We start from the raw sequence: 17,909 nt of genomic DNA on the forward strand, positions 1-17,909 counted from the left end.
TTCATGTGTTTGTTGGAATGAAATGTGTTTTAGTTCCCCTGAGAACCCTGGAAACAATCCAGGTAGATCTAAGGAATTAAATGGGTCAATGGTACTAATTCTGGTTAGAGAAATTATCTCCAAGATGTTTTCCATTCAGGCTCCCTCAAAAGACACTAAAGATGGAACTTTTTCCCCAAGGTTAGCATTTTCTACCTGCATTGGGAAATGACTTCTCTAATACCCTTGGATTTCCTTCCAGGTCTTCAGTGCCTAATGGGAATTGTAAGATAAAAATGTTGGAGAAAAGCTACCTCAAGGGTCCTAATAGGATCTACTGAAATATGGTATAGTGGAAAGAGCACTGGCCTGGGAACTGGAGTAGTCATGTTCAAATACTGGTTCTACTAGTTAAGGCCCATGTGGTTTTGAGTAAGGCACTTACTTCTCTGTGTCTCAGTTTCTTCATTTGTAAAATAAGGATGATGAATTCCGATGTTAACTTTTTTTATGTTGTGGACCCCTTTGGCAGTTTGAGGAAACCTACCAACCTCTTTTTTTTTTTAATTATTTTAAAGCTCACACATCCCTGGTTAAGAAACCCTGGGCCAGATGATCTAAGATCCCTCTCAGTTTGTTGTGTTTTTTTTTTTACCCTTACACCTTCTGTTTTAGAATCAATTCTGTGTATTGGTTCCAAGGCAGAAGAACAGTAAGGGCTAGGCAGTGGAGGTTAAGTGACTTGCCCATGGTCACACAGCTAGGAAGTGAGGTCAAATTTGAACCCAGGACCACCCGTCTCTAGGCCTAGCTCTCAATCCACTGAGCTACCTAGTTGCCCCACCTGCACCTCTCAGTTTTAAATGCTGCAACTCTGACTTAATATAAGTAAAATGAAAAATATTTACTAGTTTAGCACCCTAACATCAGAGCACCACAAGGTTTTAGAGCTGGACATAGCCTCAGAAGGCATTTTGGTTTAGCCTTTAGCTAAAGTAAAAATTCTCTCTTTACTACCCCTTCCACATTTATTTAGCTTTTGTACCTCTAGTTAAGTGTAGTAGGGGTAGAAGGGAGTTTCATTATCCCCTTCCTTAGGCAATTCAATTCTGCCCAACTCTGAAGTAGTTTTTCCTCACATAAAGCCAAAATTTGCTTCTTTGCCCTTTGGATATATTGTCACTACTGCCCTCAAGGGCCAAGCAGAACAAATCTAAGCTAAGCCATATGGCAGCCTTTAAGGTATTTGGCTCTGCTCACTTCACTCTACATAAGTTCATATTCTTCAAAGCCATCTTTTTGTCAGTCCTTATGGTACAAAAATGTCCCATTTTATTCATAAGCCATATTTTATTATTATTTGTTGTTCTTCAGTCTTTTCTGACTCTGTGACCCCATTTGGGGTTTTCTTGGCACAGATGCTGGGCTGGTTTGCCATTTCCTTCTCCAACTCATTTGTCAGATGAGGAAACATTGGCAAACAAAAGTAAGTGACTTATCTAGCCTCTGAGCTGGTGAGTGTCTGAGGCTTAATTTGAACTCAGGTCTACCTGACTCCAGGGCTGGCATGCTATCCACTGTGCCAACAAATGCCTACATTTCTAACTATTCCCCAATTGTCTACAAGGCAATCTCGGGCACTCCTTTAGATTCTAGTTCTCCCTCAGCCTCTTTTTACTCCCTACTTGACAATAAGAAAGTTTGTTTTGCTCTTAACTATTCTGTTATTCTCTTCTCTGCCACCCTTCCCAACCATGTCCCCATTTGTCTCCTAGTTGAGTTTGATATATGTACTCAACCCTACTTTGTCCATGTCAGATAAGGTTCATCAGATGCCCATTCCTCCACACCTCTTCAACCATATTCATTTGCTCTACTTATGCTGACCGTAATTATGAGTGTTATTTCCCCTTTCCACGTTTAGATAGTCTTCTTTTTAATTTTTATTTTTCTGGGCAATTCCCTATTTCCCTTAAGCTGGAAACTGTGGTCATTCTTGGACCTGATCCCCATACCAATCAGCATGGAGTGTACTTCATTTTTCTCACTTGGTCCTGTCTCACCACCTTAGACAGCTTGGTAGCCCTCTCTTCCAGTGCCAGACTTACTGTAGACACCCAGTTTTAGTCCTTCTGCAACTCAGGAGATCCACCAGCCTCAGCCCCACCTAGTAACAAGGACCAAAGCTGGGCAGTACCACACCTGGCTTACCACCCCCTTTCCTTCTCCTCTTTAAATGCTCAAAAAAGAACCATTTCTTCCCTCTCCACTCCAATCCCTCAGGTCCTGTTATTCTTATTTCGTTCCTTTGATGACCTTTGAAGAACTTCAGGTTCTGAAGGGACATTTGTTTCTTCTCCCCCTATTAGAATGTTAGTACATCATCATATGGCTGCAGTTGCTAAAATCAGTTGACAAATCTAGATTTCTCTGGACTCATGTTGTATTTCAAAGTTCCTATTCAATCATGGCCTTTTCATTAAAATGCTCTAAAGTTCCTGTATTCCATTAAAGGTCCAGTGGTTTTTTGTTTGTTTTTATCCCCGTTAGGATTATAATCATCTCTGTAGGATAAATTATTCTTGGGTATAAATCTTTCTCTTTCAGAATTTTATTTCAGGGTTTCTTGTTTAAAGGAGAAGCTACCAAGTCCTATGTGATCCTATCTGGCATTCCTTGGTACTTGGGCTGCAGCTTTCTGGATGCTTCTAGTATTATTTCTTCAACAAGGGAACTGTGGATTTAGGCTATGACATTCCTGGGACTGCTTCTTTGGGGGTTTCTTTAAGGAAGTGACCAGTGGATTCATCTTCGTTAGTTTTCCCTCTTGTTCTAATAGATCTGGACAGTTTTCTTTTTTGATTTTTTGAAATACAGGGTCCAAGACATTTTTAAGTCGGTTTTTCAAGGCATTCAGTGATTCTCGAATAATCTTACCTTTTTTCTATATCAGTTATTTTAAATATCATTTATCTCATATTTTCTTTGATTTATTATTTTCTCCTAATACTTGTCTATTCTAGTTTTCAAGAAGTCCATTTCTTGGATAAGTTAATCACTTTCTCTTCAAAGCTATTCATTCTTCCAATTCTTTCCTGTAGTTAAGTTTTTTGATTGGGACTTCATTTCTGCTTGGTATTCAGGTAGTCCTTGAAAAAAGTTCCCCCACACACTCACACTTTTTTTTCTTTGATACTGATTGAAGCTACAGTTAGACTTACAATAGTTTTTATGCTGGTTAGTGTTTTCTTTTCTTTCCTCTTCTATCCTGAATTGGGACTTATGCCAGGGCCAAGGCCTTGTGCTCTGCCCCTACTGTTCAGTGGGAGGCTCATCTCTAATTGGTTTCATCGTAAGTGTACTAACCCCTCCTCCCTGGATCTTTAGACTTCGCTGGTGTCCCCTAGCCCACCAAATGGCTTGGAGGGTTATTCCCAGATAGGAGTTTCAGACACATCTGTAGCAAGAATAATGTGGGAATAACGCCCTGATATATGTAGCTCTTTTGTGTTTTTGAAACAAGATTAGTTTAAGTCAGGTTGTGGGATGATATCACAGATCAATCATTACTTCTGCCACTTCATTTCTACCTAGTTTTGCACCTGGCTTTGGAGGGGTGAAACTCCAAATCTGATCCCAATAACAAATGTTTGTGGGTTGCCTGATTGACTGTCATTACATAACAACTCATTTCCATAGTACTTTAAGGTTTAAAAAGCACTTTCTGGCACGCAGTTATCTCACTTTATAGCAAGAACCACAATGTCAGAGCTGTAAGCAACCTTTTTGTGGTTGTTCAGTCATTTTTCAGTATATCTGACTGTTTGTGACCCTACTAGGGGTTTTCCTGGCAAAGAGACAGGAATGGTTTGCCGTTTCCTTCTCCAGCTCATTTTACAGATGTGGAAACTGAGGCCAACAGGGTTAAGTGACTTGCCCAGGGTCACATAGCTAGTAAGTGTCTGAAGCCAGATTTGAACTCAGGAAGATGAGTCTTCTTGACTGTAGGCCAGGTATTGTATGCACTATGTGCTACCTAGTTGTCCCTTGACAAAAAAGAAAAACCCCTACACAAGTAAATGAACCCTGGTCCCTCAGATTAAAAATATGATGCTCTACCAAATAAGCAGCTTTAGCAGTCCATCATCCCATCCAATCCTTTCAGTTTCTGGATGAGGAAATTGAGGCCCATACATGTGAAATGACTTACCCAAGGATCTCATTGCTGGTTAGTCTAAGAGGCTGCCACTCAAACTGGCCTTCTTCCTCCAAGTCTAGTACCTCAGAATGAAGAGAGTGAGGCCTGGAAAGACAGGTGACTTACCTCTAAGGATCTCACAGCAGATAGGATTTGAGTTTGAGTCTCTACCTTGGTCCAGGGCTTTCAGCAGGTCTTCCATCCCTCCATGCTAATGAGCCAAAGGGCTCTCCCTGACATGGGAGTGCTTAACCTTCTTATCCTACCAACACCTATGCATGAGAATCTTATTTAAATCTGCCAACCCCCACTGCACTAAGTTATAGTGAAGAAAGTACTTTGCAAACCAAAGTACCTTTTCTTTTCAAAGTTATCTTTTCTTCAGCTCTTGGAACATGCTTAGGTCCCTGGTAACCATTCTACTGCCTGGCCAGGAAATCGACTTGGCTCAAATTCTGTCTGGTGGCTTTGAGGCCCTCTGTGATGGCTTTAGCGGTAAAGCAGGTGGGTTGTGGGGAAGGAGCACTTGAGCATGTCAGTAAAGGGTTAGTATCAACTTAGAAAACTACCAAGGACCAAAACTACCAAATGACCTTCCCCCTTCCAGGAAAGACATGAACAGCAGTGTTGAAACATTAAGGTTTAATTTGTTAGTATGCTTTCTGTATGTAGCCAAACACTAGTTCCTATACCAGACATGTCATTATGAAAATACCAAATTAGGCATTGCACATACTGATAAATAAATACATTTGCTCAAATACCAAAGAGTTTATTTAAAAAGTCACTTAATAAAAGCACAGGTTCATCTAAAACTCCAGATAGTTTTGAACAAAAATAAAATGTCTGACCACTCGAAAATAGGAAAAGACACTCTTGTGCAAATAGACATAACACATTCTAGGCATTATGGGAAATGAGTGGCTAAGTCTGGGCTCTCAGCACTGAGGTGATGTTGGGCCTTCTGGCCAGACCACTTTCTAACTCACTGAGAGCTACACTACGGGAATCACCTGAGGCCCAGCTCAGCTCAGATTCTAGCAAGCCTTGGGGAGAAAAGAGATAAAGAGAGGGAGAATGGGGGGGGTCCCTTATAGAAAAGGAAAAAAAAAGGCACTGTGATGAGCTGGACAATGTAATGGGTGCCAAGGGGTGGTGGTGGTGGTGGGTGGTGATTTGGTTTGCTCTGATTTGGTCTTGTAATAAAAACTCAGTTGGAATGCTCATAAAAAATAGAATGCTCCCCCAATCTCTCCTTTCTGAAAGCAAAAGCACATAGAAATGTCAAGCCAAGCTTTGAGCCGATTAAGCACAAAGAGTCCCCACAGCCCCTTAAAAGGAGACGAGGCTGGGATCCTGCCTATGAGTCTGCTGCTGACTGGGAAGCAGTGCCCACTCACTGCTAGAGGGAGCACTGACCACCCACCTCAGGTCAGCCAGGAGCCAGCCAGGACTCACTCCCAGGGATTCGGAGGGACAGAAGCAGCCCAGCCCATGCTTCCGAGGTGGACTGAGCCGGAGCAGGGAGAAGCCAAATGCTGTCTTCTGGTCACTTTCCACGGGCCGGTAGCCAGGGACTCACTTACAATTCTGGGTACCAATGGAAATCGGCTGCGTTAGGCCACGTCTTTGGAAGTGAAGAATCAATTGCCACCTGGGAATACATCAGGGAGAGGTGGCCCCTAATGAGTGTCCTCCAAGACGCCTGGCCCTGGCCTGCACTCAGGGGTCTTCGAAGAGGACTGGTGAGAGGGAAGAGGGTGCCAAAGGAGGGAAGATGCCAACATTATTGCCAAGGAAAAACCACACAGGCCTTTCAATGATAGAACTTGCTTGTGTTAAGAGTGCCTTCAGAACCATGGGAGAACTCAAGACCAAGCACCCCCTTCTCCCCCCAGGCATGCTCAGACATGGACTATACAATCCTACTAGCAACTCACCTACGTTTTAAAAACTCAACAGGGTAGACTTTCCATTTTCTCCTTTTCACTGATAGCAGAGAACCTACCAGGCCTCCACCCAATCTTCCCACCCTTGAACTCTTTGGTCTCCTAAAACCATCTGTATGCCTTGCCCTTGTGAGGTCAGCATCTTCCCTAGAGTACTCCCACTGAAGAACTGGACCTCTCACACATGCTTTCTTCACTAGTGTTAATTGTTAAGGCACTTTCCCCAGAATGTGTCCCAATTTGCCCAAGAACACACATGCAAACTAATTGATTTCTTTAAGTTTAGTAATGCAAAAAGGAAAGGAAAAATATAGAAAATGCTGTTTCTCCAAACACCCTCCTCTTGCCCAGAGCCTCTGAGGAATTACCTTTTCTCCCAATCCAGGGGCACTCTCTGCCCCAAGAAGGTCAGGAAGCGAGGGGACAGAATTCCTGGGAGACATCTGCTTCCCAAACAATACAGACTATTCTCCCATGCTGACTTTGACCCAGCAGTTTCTGTCCTTCAGTCTGGTTTGACTTCAGAGGGCAGCAGCAGGGCTGCCTGCAAGTACATTCATGCTCATACAAACTCCCCTCTTGCACACAACAGCCATTCAGGGTTAGGAGGAAAGGGAAGCTGGTTTGTCTTGGAGGGGCCCCTGAGAGTGGGGACGAATAATACCCGAAGCAGAGAGGCCACCAAGAACCAGCAGAGTTGAGAAGACTGCCTGCCCTTGAAGGCTGCAGATCTCATTCGTCCTGACCAAGGTCCCACCTGAAATACTTCCTTCAGCCCTCACTCCTCCTGCCCTACTGATAAATGAGGCCCTGTAACCATTCTGGGGTTCCATGCCATTTAGTCCAAAATTCTCCCCATTTCTTATTCCTGAACATCTCCCCTGCCCCACAGCCCACCCCACTGGGGTAGGAAACAAAGTTGGTTGGTTTGTGCTTTGGGATTTCTGGGCCACCGGTGTCCTGCCCTGCCCCCATTCCCAAGACATTGCATTTCTTAAAAATCCCTAATGTCATGTCTGGGCTTCAATTCCTGGATTCCATCACAGGAAGAGGAGGACACCGGGGCCATCCTTGAACCCATTTCTCTCCTCTAAAAGAGGAACGAGGGACTAAGGACAGAAGGAAGGGGCCTGTCTAACAAGGCTTCAAAGCTGGGGACAGAACCCATGTCTCCTACCTCATCTCCTCAAGGCAAGTCCAAAATGGCTCCATTCAAGACATTCAGCCTTGATTTCTTCCTTTGTAAAATAGCAGTAATAGCATTTGTACTACCTACCTCCCAAGGCCTCTGGGGGAAAAGGACTTTGTAAGCTTTAAAGCACTACAGATGTGTGAGCTACTGCTGTTATAATTATTATTAAACAGCTCCCTGGGCATAGCAAGGGTGGAATGAGTAAAAATGGACTTTGGATCATAGATTTAGAGTCCAGGATCTACACCCCACTCATGTAACTCAATTAGGATTATAAGAAGATCACAGATTTAGATTGGGAAGGGACCTCAGAGGTCATCTAGTCCAACCCTGTCCCCCTCATTTTACAGATGGGGAAATTAAGGTGCAGAAGAATTAAGTGACTTGCCTAAAGTTACACAGGTTGTAAAGAGGAAAGCTAGGATTTGAACCCAAATCCAGGACTCTGCCTTGCACACTACTCTGAGGAAAGCCAGCCTGACTTTGGCTTTAGAGCTCTCAGATATCCTTTCCTCAGGCCAGGCCCAGATAAAACTGCCTCCTAGGGCTGGCCGCATATTTCTGGCATCATCCTAGGGGCATCACAGTCAGGCTCCGGCTCTGCTGAAACAAGGAAATCTCAGCACTGCCCTCTAAGCTAGGCCTGAGTCCTGCCTAGGGCTGAGGCTTTGGGCAAGGCAGGCTGGCTTGCCCGCATACAAAATAATAAATTCCTCAGGCCACTCAGTACAAGGGAGAAAAAAACCCATTGCCCGACTGCCCCAAAGTCTCTACCACACCCTAGGAAGCATGTGAAATCCGGAGCAAGGAGTGGCACACATGACCCGTTCACACAAGCTGCTGGTCACACGGATTCACACGGGCAGCCACGTAAGCACAAGCAGTCACACAGGGGAACAGACCCAGATGCCAATCCCACACGGGTCACCCACATGCGCAGTCACAAGTGTACAGAAAGAGACACAAGGGGCAAGTGATACCCTGAGCCACAGACGCAGTCTTTCATCCACACACCCCTGGATCAGCAGAGACTGTGGGAAGTGGCTTTAGAACAATGTGGTTCCCCAGGAAATCAAGGCCCTGAGTGGGGACCGCAGGGCAATGGGCAGCAACCTCAGACAGGCTGCTGTGGCAGGACACCCCAGGTTCTGCCCGCCTTTACGCCCCCAAGGCCCGGGACAAAGACTGACTAACATGGATTTTGACACAGCCACAGAGGGAGCTCCAAACCCCCTCTCTCTGGGCACAGTTTGTATTTGTGAGTCAGGGTGGATGGGGACGCTTGGAGTTTTCCCTGGGTCCCTGAGGAATGTGCTCTCTAGTTCACGGCACCCCCCCTCTTCCCCCCAACTGGGCCAGAACCTGGGCCCAGTCGAGCCCAGAGGGAGGCCTGGCAAGGGAGGATGAGGAAAGATGGGACAGGGCAGGTTGGAAGGGGTCGAGGGAAGCCAAGATGGAATAGGCTGGGAGGGAGGGTAAAGGCCAGGAGTGACGAGGAGGGAATAATGCCCAATGGAGGTCTGGGAGGTCTGGGAAGGGTCTGGGAGCATGGAGTGAGGTGTCTATGTTCAGAGCGAGGGCGCCTCGCCATCTTCAGGAAAGACAAATGATGAGAGATGGGAGTGCTGGAGAGAAACGCGCCATTTCTCCCGTCTTGGCTGGAGAGGGTCCAATGTGAGGCAGTGGGGGACCGGCCTCAGCCAGGCCCACGTGGCAAGTCCTGGGGCCACGGACTGGCTTGGGGGCTTCCTGCGGGGCGGGGGGTTGGGGCAGCGCCCGCCCGCTTACTCACAAGCCAGCTTGCTGTCGAAGCTGGAGAGCGCGATGGCAAACGCCTGCAGGACGCACATCGGGTAGTTGTAATCCATGGTGAACACGTCCTCCGCTACCCGGCCAAACTGCATCACGATGTAGTCAGCTAGGGAGGGACCCAGACACCCCCAAAGAGGCAGATACACAGCCAGGCACAGAGACACGGCGAGCGATGGACGTGGAGAGGCAGAGGGGGCAGAGCCATGCGGAGGGAGACAGCAGGGACAGGGCAGGGAGGCAGAGAGCGTGCCACAGACACAGGAAGAGGCAGAGAGAGAACCAAGGGAGAGGCAGAGAGATGAACGTTGGCAGAGTGGACCACAGGGAGAGGCAGAGAGCCAGAGACCCAGGGGAGGGAAGAGACAGAGTGTTGCAAAGTGAGTCCCAGGTCCTGGGGGCTCTGTACCCGGCCCACCCATCCCGAGCCCCGTGCTGGGGCAGAGCCACAGCTGGAGAGAGATACGGAGAAAGAATCTCCCGGGAACTTGTAGTTCTCCAGGGAGCCCGGCACTGCCGTGCTAACCCCCTCGCCGCTCACTGATCACTCCCATACCGAGTCTGGCTTGCTACAGCCCCGCACTAGCCCTGTCTGGGCATCTCTCTGCCCATTTTTTCACACTGCCTATTCAATACTCAAACAGCCAGTTCATCTGTTCCCAGGGGATGACTCTGCAGAACAACCTGGCCAGTGTCTCTGTGCCAGAAGTCAGCAAAGCCCTGCGCCAGGGGGACAATCCTGGCCATAAAGGCAGCCCTCACATGGCCTGTGGGAGGAGGTCCCTCGCCAGGCCTCTGTCCTTGGACCTAGCTTCTGAACGACTTTGTCAAGGGATTTATCAATCACTTGGAGGAGGGCATAGATGGTGTGGATGCCATGAAGGTAAGGGGGACAGCTAAGATGCCAGATGATTCAAATGGGAGCTAAGAAAGGAGAGATGAAAACTAATGAGATGACATCTACTACCACACTTAGATGGATTAGTGCCTGGCACATAAGAGACTTAATAAATGTTTACTAATGGATGGATGGATGGATTAGGGACATCTTCAATGTGGGTACTCCTTCCATGGGGGCAGCGCACAGGCCCTCCAAATCCGCTCACTCTTTGTAATGCCTGGCCAAGCCTTTCCAGAAGCTCTCCGTGGAGCATGCACCTAACATGCTCAAGGCCTCCCTGGATCTTTCCAATCTTAAGCAACCACCATGGCAGCACTCAGGCTGGTCCCACTGTTAGCTCTTGCTCTGGACATATGGCTGGCTGGCCTACCTCCTTTCCCAGGCTAACGTGGGCTCTGATCACACTTAAGCTAAATCTTACACTGAGAGGTTGGCAACATCCTGCACCCTGCTTATTCCCCCCATGAGTCTCTTCTTTGCCCTTTGGGTTCTTGGTCATGTTGATTAGTCCAAGATAAGGGTGATTACAAAATCTACTGTTATGTGGCATCACCAGGAAAGCAGTGGTGTTGAGACAGATGCTTGTGTTATCAATTATCTTTGAATCACTGCAGCCACTACACAACTTTCCAAAGGTGATCTAGCCCAGAATTCAATCCTAGTTCCTACCCTACTGCCCATTTGGAGCACCTTCCAATAAATATATGCAAAACTAATGGCAAAGCCAAGTTCACCATCTATGAGTATGACAATGTCAGGAAAACTACATAGAAAATCATCAGAGCTCCCATCAGTGCAGTGACCAGTCTTGACTCTACAGGACTGATGGAGAAGCATGGCCCCCTCATGGCAAAGATGGGGTGGATGGTGGTAAAGAAATGTTCTCAGATATGGTCTGTCTTCTGATTTATTCTTCTTACTGAAGCTTCTTTATTACAAAGGAGGTTTTTAATTTAGGGGAGGGAAAGAGAGGGCAGGTAATAATTAGAAAAAGACAATAATATGAGAAAGAAATAAGCATTAACATAAATATGTAACATCTTAAAAATACTGATGATGGACTCCTTTGGTAGATCACCCAACTTCAATATCAGTCTGGGTAATAATAAGCATTTTTCATCTACTTTGTTTTTCTAATAGAGATAGTTGAATAAATCATTTTTGAATTACTGTATACTTCATGGAAAAAGATTTGTTCCTCTTCCTAGGGTCAATGTAATTAATACAGTTCCATCTTTAAATTGGAACATTTGCAGAACCTCACCATCAATAAGGAATATTTCTGATTGGACTCAGCAGAGGATATCTTCCACAGCAATGGGGGGAGGAGGACTAAGGAGAGCATACATCTCTCCATTTTGTATCACCTGATGTTGATATCAAGCAATATATATGAAACACCTTGTTTAAAAGGACTTCTCCATTTCATTATATTGAGTTCGATGTTTGGATTTTGGTTTTTTGTTTTTTTTACAGAACAAACATACAACTTAACCTTATATCTTCCATGTCCCTTATTATTCAGCAATGCATTCAAGAAGATGTGATGTCTGTGGAAAGTCATCTTCAAAATTCTGCCTATTCCATTCTCATATTTCCATAAAGGATACCCAAGATGTATGTATAAGCTATTCTTATGAGCAGTTGATAAAGATGAAAAATAGGCAGATAGGTAGGTAGCTAAAGATGTCTTCTTGGTCCCCATTTTTAGTAAAGAAAGATAATTCAAATAAAGTAAAATCCTGCATCTGGGTTTAAAAAATCAACTGCACAAGTACAGGTTTGGGGAGGAGTGATTTGATAATAATTTATTTGGAAAATACTTGGGGCTCTGGAAGTCCAATTTTTGAGTCAACTGTATGACTGTGACTTAGGAGCCAGAGAAGCCATTGGGGACTTAAAAATGGCCTTAGCAAATAGTGTCCAGAATGAAGGTTGTGGCAGTCTACCTGGGCCCCATCTGGAATATCTTATTCCACTCTGGGGGCCATATTTTAGGAAGAATTATGACAAAGTGGAGAGACTCCAGGATGAAGGACAATTTGGAGTCTTGGTCCTATAGGGATCAATTAAGGGTACTGGGGATATAGACTTAGCAGGAATATGAATGCTGTCTAGCATCTGATGACTTATGTGAAAGAGAAAATGGCCCCAGAAGGCAGAGCAAGGACCAAAGAGTGGAATTTTCAGGAACAGATTTTGGTTTAAGGAAAGGAAAAAGTTCCTAACACTTAGAGCTGTCTGAAAGTAGAATAGATGATCTATCCTAGAAGCTAGTGAGTGCCCTATTGTCAGAAGTCTTCGAATGAGAGGCTGAATGTCCATTTTGGGACAACATTGTAGAGGGGATTCTAGCTCAAATCTGGATACCTTCTGAGCTCCCTTTTAGATGCTATGATGTTTACTTAACTATTATTTCTTCTGGGGGTTAACCTACAGCATCAGAGATATCTTTTGTCCCTTTCAATGAACCCTGTTTCCTTGGGTGTGAACCATGAACTATGAAACTATAAAAGCTGGCCCCTCTTCTCCCACCATCTGCCCTCCCCGTCAGGAGATGCCCTTTTATCTCAGAGAGGCCTATCCCACGACAGTACTCACGGTCATTTGCATGGATGATCTGGAAATTCTTGACAGAGGCCTGCGTGACCCGACCATGGAAGTTGAGCACATAGGACTGGGTATCATCATTCCACACTGGCGTCTTGTTGTGGAGTTCAATGACAGTGTCTGTACTCTTATTTAGCCACCGAGCCAGCAACGTCTCCTGTTCCTGAATGAGCAAAAACAGGATTTTCCTGAACTAGGAAAGTACCAAGATGTATCTTCTAGATAGGGAGAAACTGGGAGACAGGATAGGCCAAGGGAATGAATGGGGAGGAGGAAAAGAGTAGAGAAGATGGGATGGAAATAGTAAAGGCAGCAAAGAGAGGGAAAAAAGATGAAAGAGGGAAGGGAAACTCTGATGCAAGGGATTAGGGACAGGACCTAGAAAAGGTGAGTTAGGTCAAGGCATAGGCTGGACGTGACTCAGTTCTTCCTAGATTATGCATCCCCCCTAAGAAGCAAATGAGGAATAGATTATTGAATGGGCTGAGAGAAGAAGAAAGGGCCCCACAGACTGGCCAAGGCCTGTTAGCATCAACAGGGAATCCCTTGAGGGAAGTGGCAGGGGTAATGCTGAAATTACTGGCATCTCAGAATAAGAGAGCAAGCAGAAATGCTGGCCTCTGGATTTGGGGCTTAATTTTTTTTTTACAAGAAGCAAGATAGGCAACAGAGAATGTCACACAAGGGCCATTCCTATCTTTAGATACATTTAGATTCAACAGTCTCTAAGATTCTTACCAGCTCTGAGATTCTGGATCATCCTTCTTTACTCAGTGACTATTTCTCTCCTCCCTTCCCCAATCCTTGTTTTTAAACAACTCAAGAAGATGACAATAATAGACACTCTTCTCCTGCCCACTGTCCATTTGAGGCAGGGAGGGCTGACTCACATTTCTAGGTTTAATGGAGACCCTCTCATGCACCATGCTCATGCCAGGGATGATCACGCTCATTTTCCGAGGGCCCTTAAATCCCAAGACATTTGTTTCCTAGAGATTTCAAAAGAAAGAATAGGTTAATACAACCAGACTGACTGATATACCCACTTCTTTTCCAATAGGGTGAGGATTCACTTACATATCTGTGTGCATGTACACACACACACACACACACACACACACACCCTGCTGAACTGTTCTTAAGTTGAGCCCTGATCCTTGTAGAAAACTAAGGGAATAGTTTCCTATGGACCCACAGGGGGCTTTAGCTCTTATGGAAAATCCCATCTAACAAGGGTCAGAAATACAGCCACAAATCTGTCAAGTCCATCTATCCATCCATCCAGTGCCCTCCCTCTAGAGAGCCTTCCACCACCATCACATTCCACAAGTGCATTCAGCTTTAGGTTCCCCAAACCGTCTTTTCCATGTACCTCCCCCCCCCCCCCACCCCGGCCTTCCCCAAGGCACGGCAAAATCCAAGGGCCTAGCCTCCTGGCCCTCAGTAAGGACTTTCCTTCTTCTTCCAACAGCTCAAGCCCTGAGAAGATCATTCAATTTTCTAATTAACAAGTCCGATGGTGTCTACTGTGCACCTTGTCCCATGCTGGGCTGCATTCATGGTGTAGGAGATAGAAGTGAATGAGAAGCAGCTCGGGGGACTTCCAGTGAAGATGGGGATATGAAAAGATTCCAGAAAAGCCCAATTCCCTTTAAAACCATCTCATGAATAATGAGAAACTGCACCAAGTAAAACAAACAGAAAGATTCAATAAATGAGAGACAAATGAAAGGAATTCTAATGGCAGGGAGGAGGGGGAGAAATGACAAGCCAAGAAAGGACCACGATACTTGCCCCCTGCCAGACCCGCTTAGAGCCAAAGCCCAGGGGGAAGGATGCAGGACTGTCCCTCAGCACCTGCAGGCACACAAGAGGGCAGCCACCATCACCATCACCCTCACGAAGGTCTATGCCACTAGTGATCTAAATCAAACTTAACCCAACCAGGACTCTGCCTTCACAGTGACCACAGCGGCCTGGTTTGCTACCTCCCTAACCAGGAGCGTGCCCTTCTGGGCTTTGCCCCTGTGACTGCCATGATCCTCCCACTCAATGCCCATCTCACTAGAACTGCACCTCAAGCAGTCACTATCATTTGAAGCGGCATCCATTCTGGAATCTATCACCCTCTATAGCCATGCTTCTCAGGGGTCTTTGCAGAGGGAAAAGGATCGAAAAGTTATAATCAGCTATGCTTGCCAACTGCCCAAATAGACTGAGAGCTCTAACAGTTCTCCATCCCTACAGCAGGCCCTATCCTAAGGGATTTAGGCAACTAACTCCAGCAATTGTAGAGCTAAGAGAAAGTTAAATAGAAGCAGGGAGAGGAGAGTTAATCCCTTTTTGAGAGAACAAATAAATTAATAAACTTAAGAAAATTCCAAATACAATGATGAAACGCTATAAGAGAATCCCAAGAAAAAATTTTTGAAAAATTATAACTCAGTAATAAGTATAAGAATAAGCCCCAGAAAAAAGGATAGATTGGTGACAAAAATATCAGGAATGAACTGAAGGCTTATTAAAAGAAATAAAGGAAAAGATAAAAGTTAGAAGTCAAAATTGAACTCTTGGGAGAAAATTTGTAAGGATAATAAGTACTAGAAACTGGAAAGATGTAAACTTTATCATCATAGTGGATCCCCTGAAAAGAGAATATAGGGGAAAAAAGAGTGTAAAAATCAATGATACAACAAGAAATATCAGAACTAATTCAAAAAACCAAAGAATTTATAACATCCAAAAAAAATGACCTGGAAAATACAATGAGAGGAGATGGGATGTAAGACATGAGGATTTCATGGATCTCACTTGGATTTAAGCTTGGTAAGGAATGTATAGGGGCCAGGCCCTGGGTTCAAATCAGGCCTTAGATTCCTCCTACCTCTGGGCAACTCATCTAATCCTCAATGTCTAGCCCTTATCACTCTTCTGTCCTGGAACCAATACACAGTATTGATTCTAAGATGGAAGGTAAATGTTTAAAAAAAATGCCCAGGATGAGGAGTGGAAATAATATTATATAAAAATACAATAAAATAAATAGGGAATTGATTTAGGACAGAAAAAAAGATACTTAAGAAAGTAGAGTTGGTGAGGAAATAAAACAAACTTCAATTACATTAGGCTAATTATTAAAAGGAAAAACTAAAGGGAAAATGGGGTAAAACCTAGCCATGTGGATCAGGCTGTACAGAATCAAGAGAAGAGGACTGAAATCAGATAATTCTATTAACTAATTCTGATTTGGTTCCCTTTTTGTACCTTTCTTTCTCCTTCTAAAGAAAGGAGTGTTGGCAAAGAGGGGAAACATGATATTCTATTCTAGAATGCAGGAAAAAGCAAACCTATCAATCACAGTTGTGAAGATGAAAGGACTCAATTTGCCCATAAAGTAGAAGAGAGTGGGATAGCAAAATGGATCAAAAGAAAGCAAAATTCAATAATTTATTGTTTATAAGAAAGGCCCTTAAAGATTCAAATATGGCTAAAATGAAAGACTATCATAGAATCTGTTATGCCCCACTTGTATTCCAAAAATCCAAGAATGGCAAACATATGCTTAGGAAAGATGAGAGGTAAAAATAGAAGTTATTAAGAACGATAAACAGAACTACATTACACATAAAGGTACTGCAGATAATGCAACTATCAATATTAATTATATATGCATCAAATGGCACAATATCTAAGAACTTAAAGGAAGAGCTAACTGAACTGTAGGGAGGACTAGATGGGAAAACAATCATCATCAGTGTTTTCAGCATGCCTCTTTCACACCAGACAAATTAAAAGGAAAAATTGACAAGACATTAAGAAACTAAATAAAATATTCATGTGTGTCTGTGTTTCAGCTTTGCTAGCACCTATACAAAAATTAAAAATTTCATATGAAAGAAGGTAAAATTATGTATCATTTAAAGATCATAACACGGTTAAAATTATAGTGTATATAGGAAGTCTCAAGAAGAGATTCAGATTGAAGTAATGAAGTCAAAAAGAATGAGTGGGTTAAAAAACAAATTACAGAAATAAATAATTATATCAAAGAAAATGATATCAATGAGACAACACACTACAACAGATAGGAGACACCCAAAATAGTCTTTAGGGGAAATTTCATAACCCTGAACATTTATATCAACAAAGATAAACAAATTTAGCATGCAAATTAAAAATCTAGAAAATGAACAAATTAATAACATCCAACTAAACATTAAAATGGAAATTCTAGAAATCCAAGAGATTAAATTGAAAGCACAAATACTATCATAGTGATAAATAAAATTACAAGCTGTTTTTAAAGACCAATAAAAGAAAAAATTAGCTAATTCAATCACAAAAGAAAGAGGAAAATGAAGTTATCCAAATCAAAAGTAAAAAGAGTTAATTAAACAATGAGGAACTAAGGAAAACTGGGAGGAACCATTACACTAAAACATATGCCCCTCCCAAACTGAAAACTGAAACAAAATGGATGAATACTTACAAATACATTATATGCTCAGATTAATAGAATATAAACTAGAGAATCAAAAATATCCAATCTCAGAAATAGAAATTGAACAAGCCATAAATGAATTCCCAAAGGAAAAAACCTCAGACCTAGATGGACCCTATACATAAATTCCATCAAAAGAACATCCATTTAAAGAACAATTACCCTCATGATTCATGAACTGTTTGTAAGGACAAAGTCAAAAGACACTTTATCAAATTAGTTATGTTAGCCAAGTGCATTTTGATACCCAAACCAGGGATAAATAAATCAGAAAAAGCAAATTATACAGCAATGTCACTAATGAATATTGATGTTAGCAGAAAAATTACAGCAATATATTTTTAAAATTAATTTATCTGACTAGTTCTAGGGATTCCAAGAGGTGGGGATGGGGAAGGGAGAGAGAGAGAAAGGGGGGAAGAGAGAGGGGGGGGGGGAGAGAGAGAGAGAGAGAGAGAAAGAGAGAGAGAGAGAGGGAGAGCGAGAGAGAGAGAGGGCAAGAGAGAGCGAGAGAGAGAGAGAGAGAGAGAGAGAGAGAGAGAGAGAGAGAGAGAGAGAGAGAGAGAGAGAGAAAGGGAGGGGGGGGAGAGAGAGAGGGAGAGCGAGAGAGAGAGAGCGAGAGAGAGAGAGAGAGAGAGAGAGAGAGGGAGAGGGGGAGAGGAGAGAGAGAGAGAGAGAGAGAGAGAGAGAGAGAGAGAGAGAGAGAGAGAGAGAGAGAGAGAGAGAGAAGAGAAGAGAGAGAGAGAGAGAGAGAGAGAGAGAGAGAGAGA

General features: G+C 43.8%; 1 protein-coding gene across 3 annotated transcripts in view; it reads right to left on the minus strand.

Moving 5' to 3' along the window:
* Window positions 1–4,804: 4,804 nt before the first annotated feature.
* The window catches only part of TUB (TUB bipartite transcription factor), a 143,111-nt gene continuing 130,006 nt past the window's right edge, over window positions 4,805–17,909 (minus strand). For 2 of the 3 annotated variants that reach the window (XM_007497042.3, XM_056802157.1), the window contains exons 10-13: window positions 13,529–13,627; window positions 12,630–12,801; window positions 9,111–9,236; window positions 4,805–5,831 (exon numbers count right to left, since the gene is read on the minus strand). In XM_007497042.3, coding sequence (XP_007497104.1) covers window positions 5,821–5,831; window positions 9,111–9,236; window positions 12,630–12,801; window positions 13,529–13,627 — 408 coding nt within the window. In that variant the 3' untranslated portion in view covers window positions 4,805–5,820. Of the gene's footprint in view, window positions 9,237–12,629; window positions 12,802–13,528; window positions 13,628–17,909 lie in introns of all 3 variants that reach the window. The other variant, XM_007497049.3, reaches the window with a different exon arrangement.

This window comes from Monodelphis domestica, chromosome 6 (assembly GCF_027887165.1).
Source record: "Monodelphis domestica isolate mMonDom1 chromosome 6, mMonDom1.pri, whole genome shotgun sequence".
Lineage (NCBI taxonomy): Eukaryota > Metazoa > Chordata > Mammalia > Didelphimorphia > Didelphidae > Monodelphis > Monodelphis domestica.